The sequence below is a fragment of the Salvia splendens genome, chromosome 14, assembly GCF_004379255.2.
Source record: "Salvia splendens isolate huo1 chromosome 14, SspV2, whole genome shotgun sequence".
In the NCBI taxonomy this organism is placed as follows: domain Eukaryota; kingdom Viridiplantae; phylum Streptophyta; class Magnoliopsida; order Lamiales; family Lamiaceae; genus Salvia; species Salvia splendens.
The window spans coordinates 18744341-18757317 of NC_056045.1; the positions used below are offsets into that span (position 1 = coordinate 18744341).

The 12977-nt window shown below is 39.8% G+C and overlaps 1 protein-coding gene across 2 annotated transcripts; it reads right to left on the reverse strand.

Annotated features, from left to right (window-relative positions):
* Positions 1-2489: 2489 nt before the first annotated feature.
* On the reverse strand, positions 2490-7549 carry LOC121766110. 2 transcript variants are annotated; one of them, XM_042162453.1, is made up of 10 exons: positions 7468-7549; positions 6559-6581; positions 4969-5044; positions 4685-4894; positions 3965-4087; positions 3832-3889; positions 3672-3745; positions 3434-3522; positions 3266-3341; positions 2490-2776 (listed from the first exon to the last, which is right to left on the reverse strand). In XM_042162453.1, the coding sequence occupies exons 1-9, from the start codon at positions 7534-7536 to the stop codon at positions 3275-3277; spliced, it is 789 nt and encodes a 262-aa protein (XP_042018387.1). In that variant the 5' UTR covers positions 7537-7549; the 3' UTR covers positions 2490-2776; positions 3266-3274. The 2 variants fall into 2 exon arrangements, with proteins under 2 accessions (XP_042018387.1, XP_042018386.1); XM_042162452.1 differs by having other exon boundaries at positions 6559-6599; positions 7468-7527.
* Positions 7550-12977: the final 5428 nt, after the last annotated feature.

Consider the following 12977-nt stretch of genomic DNA (forward strand, 5'->3'; position numbering starts at 1 on the left):
AATGCTGAACAATACTTGCAACATCACTGACATGCAAATCCACATATACACAGGAAATTACCTTCTTAACTTCCTCTATGAGACCCTCTCTGTCCTTTTTCAACAAAAAAGAATCTATCCAGTTGCTTAACAATGTACTATACACCCTATCATGCTCCCCATCATGTTTTCGGCGCGCAAGAATCAATCCAGCGGCAGTACATGAATCATTATTGCCATAAATTGATCCACTAACATCAACACTAGAATGAATAACATCTTTTATCTGTGCAATCACATTCGACAGATCCAGATCAAATTATGTTTCATCGGATACTTGCAAAAATTCCTCAACTTCTGTCAATACCTCTTCCTCACCAATTGGATCTTGATTAAGTAATTGATCAATTACAATATCATCATAATAAATTTGACGAGATTGCACTGATTCACGATTATCAATATCATCGGCAAGGGACTATATTGAACCATACCTTATATCTGGGCTGCAAGGCAGGGAGATCGGGGCTGGTGCCGGAGTAGCAGGCATCGGTGCTGCTGAACGGTGGTGGCTCGGGGGATGGCAACAGGCGGGCCAGCGTTGCAGTAGTGGTTGGTCGAGCACGGGCTCCTGGTGCTGATGGTGTTGCTGCCAATAGGCGTGCTGTTGGAACGGACTCGGCTGTGGTGGTTGGCGGTGGCTGCGGTTAAGGGACGGATGCTCATATGTCGAAGATCCATGTTGTCCAGGTGGGTCCCAGGAGGTAGGGCGGTGTGTGGGCTGCAGCGGTGGGTGCCAATGATGGTGGCGGAACTGATCATTGGTGTCGTAGGGCGGTGCAGTAACTGGTGGTCGAAGGTCCTTAAACTGGAGGTGCTGCCAATCAAGGGGGTCAGGCGGTTGATAAGGAGGCGGCGTGACAGCGTGGTGGGCGTATGCCGGAAGGGCATGAGGTGGATCTGGATCAGGTGGAGGAGGGTACCGGTCTGGCTGGTAAAAGGAGGCACGCTCCTGTTGCCATGGGTGAGCTGCATCCAACCGCCTGTTTAATCTGATGCAGAAAGCCATTATCCGGTCACATAGGGAAATGATATCCTCGTTGGTGTAACGAGTCATGAGTACGACAATGAAAGCACCAATTGTTAATGGTGTTCTCCCCTAACAAGGTTTCGACGTCGACGAGAGATCGACGGCGAGAAGATAACAATGGACGTCTCGGGCTTTCTCCGGGATCAGCTCCAAACTAGGGTTTGCAAAAAAATAAAGAAGACAAAAAAAGTAGGAAAAATATGTTATTTCTTGATTGAATGGGAAGAATACAATGCCTCCTATTTATAAGGCTACCATAACTTAGAGAACAAGAAAATAAAGATCCTAATAATATATGAGAAATATATGTTAAATCAATACTAAACTAAATAATAGAGATATGTGGATATTCGTAGAGATATTTTCGTATCACACACACACTATGTAATTCCAATCAAGATGATGTGATCCATTCAAGTGATTCACATTTTTTTTGGATATCTCAAGCTAAGTGTGTCATTTCCTTTTTTGGCACTCTCTCTTACTTTTTCATCTCAACTTTTTTATCTATTCTTAATTTATACTCTCCACTTAACTAACAAAACTCCGCTTTCTTAAAACTTTTGCCGAAGAGTAATGCATCACTTAGTGAAGGATGGTGGGAGTAACAACTAAATAACACTCCCTCTGTCCATGAATTAAAGTACCATTTTGACCGGGCACGAGTTTTAAGAAATGAGAAGGAAAGTGGGTTGGAAAAAGTTAGTGGAATGCGGGTACCACTTTATAAGGTTTTATAAAAGAACGTGAGTTTAATGAGTTATACACTCCCTCTATCCATGAATTAAAGTACTATTTCATTGATTTATATTATTTCTGAAAAAAACAAGGTCTCCAGTTATACCAAAAACATGATAATAAATTTCAGTCATACAATTGAATATTCAAATCAAGGAATGTTCACTTGTATTTTACGGAGAGAATTGATGTTCCGTCTCATTAAAGATAACCTATTTTCCTTTTTGTTTGTCCCAATCATAATGACAAAAAATGAAAACTCTTTTATCTCTTTTATTTCCTCTCTCTTACTTTATTCTTTCTACTTAATACACAAAATAAAATTGCATAAAATCTCATGTTGCTAAAGGAACGGGTCATCTCCAAGTATATAACTTGCCAGCTCAATCCAATAGCAATAACTCCACCTTGATCACAAATATGTCAAGGCAAAAGAAAGGAAACAAATAAAGTTAAGCCAATCATTTAGAACTCAGGACTCTTGTAACCCAATGATGTGAATCTACACGTGAGGTTCATAATTACGGTTACCCAAGACTTTTTCTCCTATATATGCTCAATATTCATTCGAGTAAAATCATCTCATATAAATAGGAACTTTGGGAATATGAATTAAGAGAGAGAAGTAATGATGATTAGTAATGGCAGGTAGCTGAAGCTACTCAACTCAGTTTCAACACCATTTGTCAAAAATAACGAAGAAAAATCTGTGTAATTTGTAAGCTGTATATACACTTAAGAGCATTGTACAGAGCCCTCAATTTTTAAACTAGTCTACAAGATGTGTTCAATGAAGCAGTGTCACAACAATTATAAAAGAAAAGAAAAGAAAAGAAAAGAAAATAAAGCAATGCAGCTAATTTTCAGTTGTTATATCACCAGAATCTTGGGGTTATTCTCGGTGAACACGCCTCAACTGCAGATCTGAATCGGACAGCAAGATATTGTGCATGTGCCGTGCTCATTCACCTGAAAACAGATAAAGAGCATACAAGGATATAAATCACATGCATGTTGAAGTGACTTCTCATTGACACAAGTTAAAAACCAAAGTTGATTGAATTCCAAGAATACTTCAAGGAACCAAATCAGGATGTTAATCACAAAGTTTAAAATCTGTGCCAATTTTCCACGACGGATCAGGTCATTCTGATCTACATTGCATATTTACATATTATCCAATCTCGAATTGTTTCATGTATAATTCAGACTAAGCCACATACATCTATTTGGGTCGGGTTGGGAAAATTGCACCCTTAAAAGTTTGATTTTTAAGATCACATCCAAGGTTTGTGGGAACTACCAAAATTCGCCCAAAGTTTGTGAATTTTAAGACAAATATATCAATCAAATAAATTCACTTTAAGATGCATAGTTGAGAGATATCACAAACTAGAGAGGAAATGAAACTATGACAATAATCACCCTATGTTGCAAGATTAGGGAAAGTTAAATTACCTGATTCCATCAAGAGGGTTTTGGTTTTCTCCCAGGTCTTGCTACGCGCGTGAGCTGTGTCGTTCCTTTTTTCCCCCTGGGTATATAGCCAAATCCATGAGGTTTTACACATTCATTTTAACTTGAAGTCATTTGATGTGTGACTAGATTTATAGAAAAAGACAGTACCTCCGAGACAGGTACACAAGTAAGTAAAATATAGGAACGAACATCAATATCAGTACCGAAGCCGCCAAGTACAATATGCTGCTATGCTTCTGCAACGGAAAAGAATGAGACAAAACTATTGCATAGTATTATTTTCGTGAGCAATTATCTTTGTTTGAGGAAAATTTTATCATCCCTGTAGCAGAAAATTAAATTTTTCGTACACTTGCAACCTGGATCTCAAGGAGTAACCACATACCTTGCCTCCCCGAGAGAACGGTTTTACTCCTTTTGAACAAGTATGTGCATCGCAGAACTGATGTAAAAAGAATTCTGGAAGAACATTAAGAGAAGGATGTTGTAAATTAACATGATTTGACCAAAGAGGTTTCATGCTTCAGGAGTGAGAAAAGAGGTACCATGTAGGCGAGTAGCCGATGGGCCCTTATTCACAGGAAAACAGTTGTTTGCAAGATCCTGCAAAGAAGAAAAGAGTGCCTTAGATGATTAGGTCATATTGCTAGGAAAGCCTTATATCTTATACGGGACAACCTCACACAAGTGACGGTTCCTTGAAGCAGCTCCAGGAGTACACTTGGCTTTATGCAATTGTGAATTAATCACATAATCGCAATGCAAAGCTCCGCATAAATCCGCCAAGCATTTGCCATGACTCTGAAGGTAAAGAAACCAGTAAAGTTGTATCATATATATACACATTTCAATGCAACCCTGAATTCTGGCATGCAACAAAGGAAACAACATAATAATAATATCGAACTGATCTCCTGGTCCAGACACTCAATCGTCAATTTTCTCATTATGCAAGATAATTCCAGGGGATGAAGAGTAATTCCTAATGGTTCTGAATTATCACATATGGATGATAGTGTAAAATTAATAGAAAGAAATTAAATTCAGACGATCCATTTACTTTCTGTGTTAATATAGAAAAGAAGAGTCATGCCCAATTTAGAGTTCGGTCCAGAACCATAAAACTCTTGATTCAAGATCCATGGATGACAGAATCTGAACATTTTAACAAACCGAGATAGAAGGGCTTATTCACAGAAACTAGAAGTTATTAAAGAAACGAGATGATTTTTTGAAAATATATGTGAGTAGAGAACCTTACGAACTTAGTAAGCATGCTAACAAGCATATAAAGATGGCCTCACATAATATCATCTCTTATTGCCAACACAAAACTTAAAATAAGAGCATCTTGAATCCGATAACCAGCACACTAAAGATTAAGACAATGTCACATACAACATTTAGAAGATTGTAGTGCCTGTTGTCAAAATGCTGATCCAAATATTTTTCTGCTCGGAAGATTTTCTTACAATAACCACATCGCCAATCATTTATGTCAAAGTGAGTTTTATGCTCCTCCTGATCCCTGAATAAATCGCTGCTTGGATGGAGCCTGCATCTGCTTGGAAGTTGATATTTCTCTTTCTCCACAAAAGGTGTAAGATACTGGATCATAAATAGTTCAAAGTTAAAGAAGGCCTCTACATATATCAAACAATATGCTTTGCAGTTCTTGATACCTCCTCTATGATCTTCCAGGCTGCTCGACTCCTCTCTCTTGAGCAATGAACTTCTTGGTGTCCTTCTTTAAGATTTCTAAGCATTAAAACAACATAGTTGAGATTACGCCCAATATGACAACCACATTCAAGCAATCATATCTTTTTTACTTGCATGATCATCATGGAAAATGAATAATTTGGAGGGAATGCTACTCCTAATCGATCTATCTCGTCATTTAATTCATTTAGAATGTAATCTATATCCATCATATCCCAAGGCTCAATCGCTGGATTCCTTTTAGAGTTGAACTTTACAGTGGTCTTGCGCATACCTTCCCATCGTCCCATTCTAACCTACAGTTCTACACAATTTGCTTGATTGTCGGGTCTGAGTATGATTATGGAAATTATCTTATTGTTTAAGTCTCTAGCGAAGGAACTGAAATCTTACTGCAAGTTATGATCCAAACACCCTTCACCATTGACCGCACACATCAAGTCTCTTGATACAATTGTCAATATTTATTATCACTTGCCATTTTTCCATTGAGCACTGACAACCTCTATCATGAAACTAAGACCACACCTAGGACATTTTCCAGCCTCCAACTGAACCTCAAGGCCTCCATCATATTCAAAGATAATCAACACAATTATAACCTTCACATGACTGAAATCAAAACCCAACCTCATCCATCATTTGTACCAGGAAATCGGAGGCAAAAACATATCAATGAAGTATAGATAGTGTAATACAAAAATGGAAAGAAAAGAAACAGATACGTGATTAGATAACACCATTACACATTACACATCCTCTTTATTGATTCTAGCTTGCATTGAAAGGGTGTCAAGACTCATAGCACGCATCACAATTATAACTTTTTTAACAAAAAAATTATCTCTGTATTCAGAGCAATTAGAACAATGACAGTCGTTCTTGAGGCTCTGAGCCAACCACACCAGGAAACGCTTTCTTTGAGGAGGTGAAATGTTAAAATTCTTGAGGTGAGAACACCACTGGCTGCAAGTGGACCTTTATGGCCAAGTAATAAGTATATGGTGATGAAAGTATAGAAATATTAGATAACCACATTACCAAAAAAGTTATTCAATCATGACCCAACACCATACGGCTACTATAGTTCTTCAAAACAAGACTAATGGTAGACACGGTATGATCCTTAAAGATGTGTATTGGATAACTCTCCTAGAGATTGGAGATCTAGATGTAGTTATTGTTCGTGAATTTGGGCATTATTTGTAATTTGTACTTTTCAAAGCAAAACGAAAGTTTATGGAGACGAAATCAGACCGCTAGCTAAAGGAATTTGAGGAGGCATGTGAACTAAAAACCTGGGAGAGCTAAAGTTTCTAACTGCCAGTGATACAGAAATTTTTTAATACAATCCACCTCTATTCTAATACGAGCATTTTACGAGGCAACAATAATTGTTCCATACATAACAACCACTCTTCATTCTTCAAACAGATCCATATTCTACCTATTTACACTCTTCTAGATTGTAATTAGTCATAATTTTGCAACTATACGATTAACCTAATAGATAATATCCACAAATCTAACAGAAATGACTGATAATTTACCTTGAAGTACCACTGTTGATATCCTGTGGCAAAAAGTAAAACTGCAAGTGTTAAATTCTCAAGTGTGAAATTGAGTACTCTTCATACGGAAAGAGAAACTATTGCAAACACCTTCATGGTTCTATCATTTGCAACTTAACATGACTTGACCACAAACTCAATTGATATAAAATGAAGTTGCTCAATGAATCATACATTCTAATTAAGCTGCCTACTCCAAAACACCAATCCATTTCCTACTCCACACTCACAATAATATAAAATAATCCCACCATCACTTATTAAAATTGCTCATGTTTATAAGATTATTTTATTTTATTGTAGGTGATCCGCTCCGGCTGAATAGTGAAATAACATGTCAAGACATGAACATATTACCCAATTTACATCAAGTAACACACTTGATATAGCAAGAATGATAAGCACACGAAGATGACGATGAAGATGAACAAAAAAGTAGAAGGAAGCCTACAATGTGCAAACCTTTTACTATATATAATAGCACAAAATTTGATTTTTGGGTAGCAGCTTAAATTCCACACCAAAATTCCCTCAAAATCTTTATTCCTATCTAAGTATAAGCTTTGGTAAACATTACATGACTCCCTGGTAAAGTGAATCGACATGATGGTCGACATAATTGGCTTATCTGTTTAGCATTTTCTACAATGTGAAATCACAGCAAGCATAAAAATCCAAGAAACCAACCGGCCCTGATTTATGAAGTCAAAGCAAATGAATTCTAAAAGAAACACGCATGAATCAAGAAAGAAAAAGTATGGGTATGTTGAATTCCTTAATTTTGTGAATGATTTCGAAACACATAGAAAGCTGAAGATTCTTCTTTTTTTCACCCCTTCTGGGAGGAGGATGATATGGTATTTGGATCTTGAAAGAGAAAAAGATTACCTGAGATTGAGAAGCTGCAAAGGAGATGAGTAGAAGAGATATTGTGGAGATGGCCATCGTCTTTCCCATCCATCTACTTTCTCCCATTTGGAATAAACCCTTCATTGAGTTTTTCTCAGTTCCCAGTAGGGCTGGCAATTTTTGACACGACACGATAACACGACACGAACCGGCACGAAAATAATGGGTTTGGGTCAGAGCTTATTGGGTTCGTGTCCTTATCGGGTCGACCCGTTAAGGACACGAAAATTTCGTGTCGTGTTCGTGTCGTGTTCGTGTCGGGTCGTGTTATCCGTTAACAATACGTGTCCGTGTCGTGTTCGTGTCGTGTTCGTGTTATCCGTTAACAAATAATATTTTAATATTATTAATTCTTATTATTTTCATTTTTAATAGGTTTAACCGTTATCAGGTCGTGTTGTTATCGAGTCGTTATCGTGTAATCTCGTGTACGTGTTGTTATCGTGTCGTGTTGACCCAAATTGGTTCGTGTCGTTAATGGGTTCGTGTCGTGTTCGTGTCGTGTTCGTGTCTGAGGGTTTCGTGTCGTGTTCGTGTTCGTGTTTGAGGTTTTCTTAACGGGTCGTGTTCGTGTTTGTTGTTATCGTGTTCGTGTCGTTATCGTGTCGACACGATAACGACCCGACACGCACGATTTGCCACCCCTAGTTCCCAGCACAGCCAACTACCCTCTTGGGTGTTTGCATTGCTTAACTGGGCGTTAATTTGGTCAAATTAAATAAAGATTGATTTTTGGATGATTATAGTTATTCAGTCCCATTAAAAATATTCACGAATCACGACAGTTCAAGATCCCTTTTTGTGTAGGTTAATTTTGGTTATCAAAAATTTGTTTCAACTGAATTGAAATAAGTTTGTACTTATAAAATAGAACTCCGCAAGAAATGCAATCGACACTGCGGCACCGGTTTTTGTTGGAATACTTTGAGATGTTATTTATATAGCAAAGGAGTCATACAGTGGGAGTCAATTAAATATGAAATTCACTTTTTTTATATTGATTTTATAATAGAATACGAGTGAAATGAGTTATTGGAATACGAGACTTACTTAACATTTGTGGTGAAAGTAAAAATGTGACTCTTATTGTGGGACAGAGAGAGTATTTGTGGACTTGAGAAACGCTGCTACCATCGATAGGAGCACATTTCCACAACTGGATGATGAAAAGTTTGATGAAGAAGTATGAAGTCCATCACTACGTGTCAACACTTTACCACCTGTATTCAAATGGGCAAACGGAGATCTCCAATAACAAATCAAGCGAATTCTAGAGAAAATCATGCAGATCTCCATTAAGTCATATAATCCATAGTACGTGTTCCCTAATCATGCAGATTCTAAACAGAGGATTTCACATCTACGCAATCACACATTGAGCCAACATGGATCTACCAAAATCAGACATAATCAAGCTTGGACCTACGAAATTGAACGTCAACAAACTAGATCTAAACATCCTACAACTACCAATTGTGAAAAGCATCCAACAAAGAGTAAACTAAGCTCAACAAGACAAAATCCAACAAAACACCAACTGGAACTTCCATTACTCAGTATTCAAACCAGATTCAACGCAATCCAAAGTCTAGATTCAGATTCAGCAACAAAACAACTACGGAAATCAACTAACAAGATGTTCACATACCATCAACTTTTCAAAGCATGAGGTTTAAAACAACAAACAGAATATAGAGATTGTTTCTTCGCTCCTAAGAGAGGTGGGACACAGAATGCCAGCAGGAATAGAAATCCCCCTTCCAAGTGTGCAGCAGGAACTGAGACATGAAATTTGGAGTGAGTTGAGCTCCGGAATAAGAGAAACTGAGGAAGCCGAGAGCTAAGAGCATCCACAGTGGGGCGCCTTAAAGCCCGCCCTATGCACCCCCATGTCAGCATTTTATCCTCCTACCCTTCTACCTGCAGTGGGGCGCCCTAAGCATTTTCTTCTATTTGAATACTTAAATAACTACAAAAATTGGGGAAAACCTTCATTTCATTTATAAAATTAATACATATTACAATGCGAATTAAAAAAAACGCAAACTCATCGACGAGGGTTACGGGCCCACACTTCTTCAACCATGTCGTTCATGAGCTGCGCATGGTCGTGTTGGTTGCGCATTGAGGCCTGTCTAGATAGAACCTCATTGAAGCCCTTCGGTAATCCTCGAGCGGGGGGCTCGGTGCCGTGCTGGAGAAGCTAGATGCACTTTCGTCATCGGTCCAATCGGTGATGCTCCCACCTTCATGTTCGACTATCATGTTGTGCAAGATTATGCACGCATACATGACATCGGTAAGGACTTCCTTGAACCAGAGACGGCCAGGCCCTTTCACTATTGCCCACCGTGCTTGGAGCATACCAAATGCCCGCTCCACATCCTTTCGCGCCGCCTCCTGCTTTTGCGCAAATAAAACTCTCTTCTCACCAATTGGGCAGCTGATCGTCTTCAGAAAAACAGGCCACCTTGGGTATATGCCATCGGCCAAGTAGTACCCCATGTGGTATTGGCGCCTGTTGGCAGTGAACTCGATGGCCGGGTCGTTGCCGTTGCATTGCTCGGTGAAGATGGTGGATGAGTTGAGGACATTGATGTCATTGTTCGATCCGGCTACACTGAAGTAAGCATGCCAGATCCAGAGCCGATGGTCAGCGACGGCTTCGAGGATCATCGTCGGGTGGCTGCCCTTGTATCCATTAGTGAATTGGCCTCTCCACACCGTCGGACAATTCTTCCACGCCCAGTGCGTACAGTCGATGTTCCCTAGCATCCCAGGAAAGCCGTGCACCGTCTCGTGCATTCTCATTAGGCCCTGGCAATCTACAGCTATCGGCTTTCGCAAATATGTGTCGTTGTAGGCCTCCACAACTCCCCTAAAAAATCTCTTCAGGCACTCGCTGCCTGTTGTGTTTGTGTCCCCGACGTGGAGGTACTCATCGAACATGTCAGCGCTGGTGTCGTAGGCCAACTGACGGAGTGCAACTGTGCACTTCTGCAATGGCGTAAGTCCGGGTCTGCCGATGCCATCTTCCTGATACTGGAAGTATTCATCACGTGACTCCAACGTATGGACAATGCTGAGAAAAAGGTAACGAGGCATTCTAAACTGGCGGCGGAAAACCGTCGGGCCACACCGTGGTTGCTAGGCAAAATAGTCTGTAAATAGACGTTCATGAACTACGTCGTGTTCGCGTGGGACAAACGCCCGACGTCGAATAGGCCTGCGGATCTGCTCCGCCACCGCCACTGCCGCTTCCGCCTCCTCGCGTTGCATTATGGCTAAGCATTCCGCCATTGCATCGTGCACAACTGCATTTAAGGCTCGAGTCAAGGTTGGACTACCGTCCTCCGAGGAACTCCGGTCGTCGTCGTGGTTCATTTTGGTTTGTGAGAGATGGAGAAACGTGAGAGATGAGAGAAATGAGAGATGCGAGAAATGTTCGTATGAAAAATAGAATGACAATCGATGTTTAAATAGAAAATTTTCAAATTAAAAAAAAAAACAAAAACGCGTTGCATCGTCCGCCGCACCCACAGTGGGCGGACGATGGCACAGACGATGCCCTATTGTCCGCGCTTCGTCCGCAGACTAAGCGTAAGGCACAGACGACGCATCGTTCGTTGTCCGCGGAGCCACTGTGGCGGACGATAGCGAGCCCGATGCATCAGGCGCGCTATCGTCCGCCCCACTGTGGATGCTCTAAGAGCTGCTCCATCCTTTGATGTTCATCCCCTTATATAGGGAGGCTTGTGGCCCAAATCCCTAGGGTATATTCCTTTTGATTTGACAATTGTATCCTTAAAAGTAAGGGTGTCTTCAAGATTTACTCCTTTCCTCTTACTCCATGCTGCTGTCTTCATTTGCTCTGATTCTCCTCGATCAGTTTGGTGCTTACAACAGTTTTCACTCCATTTTCACTCCTATTGCATCTACTCATGCCAGCTAACACAATTTGCTGAGCGTAGCATATTCCTGCACACCTGAACTCAAATTTGCACATTAACTCCCCGAAAATTTAGAAATCCTCCCCATAACCAATGCATGAAACGAGTCTTATCACTTATCTATGGCCGTTTTAAAAAAATAACTAAACGAAAATTTCGGTTGAAATCCATCAATGAAGAGCGAGAGAAAGACAGACTTAAAATAAATACTCCCGTCCACAAAAAATTAGACCACATTTGCCATTTTTGATTGTCCACGAAAAATAGAGCACATCTAAAAAATGAAAGTTTTCAACAACTTCTCTCTTACTTTTTTCTCTTATCTCTTACTAATAATATATATAGACCCCACATTCCACTAACACTACTTCTCTCTTACTTTTTTCCTTTAATCTTACTTTTTTCCCTTTTCTCTTACTAATAATATGGACCCCACATTCCAATAACACTACTTTGCTCTTACTTTATCAATTTCACATTAAAACTCGTGTAATTCACAATGTGTCCTATTTTTCGTGGACGGAGAGAGTAAAAAAGAAAGAAAGAAGAAGAGAACGAACAAATATCAACACATAATTAGGATTGGCAGTACTTGGCACCAAATTGTAGGTTACATGTTAATTTGATTTGATCTTTGATGATTTGAGAGACGTCTCTTAGCTTTAAAGGAACATTCGTGATAAACTCGTAGTATTATGATTGGATGTTTGATGCACATATTATTGAGTTTTATGGCTCGAATCCTTAGTTTTCGACCAATTATGTTACAAATGAAAGTTTAACGAGTTTGTTGAGAATGTATTAAGATAACATGCGAAAACAAACTTAAAATGTGAGCACATGCAGCAAAAGTCTTAAGAGAGCTCTACTGTGTCGAGTAGAGCTTCACCTAGAAGCAACTCGATTGAGCCAAGCCGAAGTCATCTAATCTAGAACATCACACTCGGCTTAGTGGAATTTGGTCTATAAACTCACTCAGGTGAGTTGATAAGGCATGTTTCGTGCATTGGTTTTTTGTCATATTTCATTTTTTTAGATGAGATAATGCACAAACCGGTCAATTTAGTGTGCGGGAATGCCGCTTGGTCAATTTGAGTGCACACTGATAATAGGAGTACAGATTGAGCGAAAAGGTGTATATATACAGAAGTGACGCCCCAACTGTCCAAGAAGACGCATCATCAGTGTGTCAGTGCTGCATGGAGTATTAATGAACGAGGCTTCTAGAAGAAACCCTTCACAAGGGTACAAATGTCAAGCCTGTAGGACAATACCCTAGGGATTGGAGCCCCAAGTCATCCTATGAAAGAGAACTTAACATGAAGGAAGAACACACACACAAGATCCTAGGCTCTTGGTCTTCACTCTACTCCACTCTTCAAAGCTCTCGGCCTTCAAGCATGGAGGGAATGAACATTCACCTATTAATGGTCGTTGATATGCGTGCAGGTTCATGGTGTCGTGTCAAGCAAGGGTGTATCCACCTGATCAGGATAGAATTCCCAGCCAACCTGAACCTGGTATCAATAAATTCCTCAA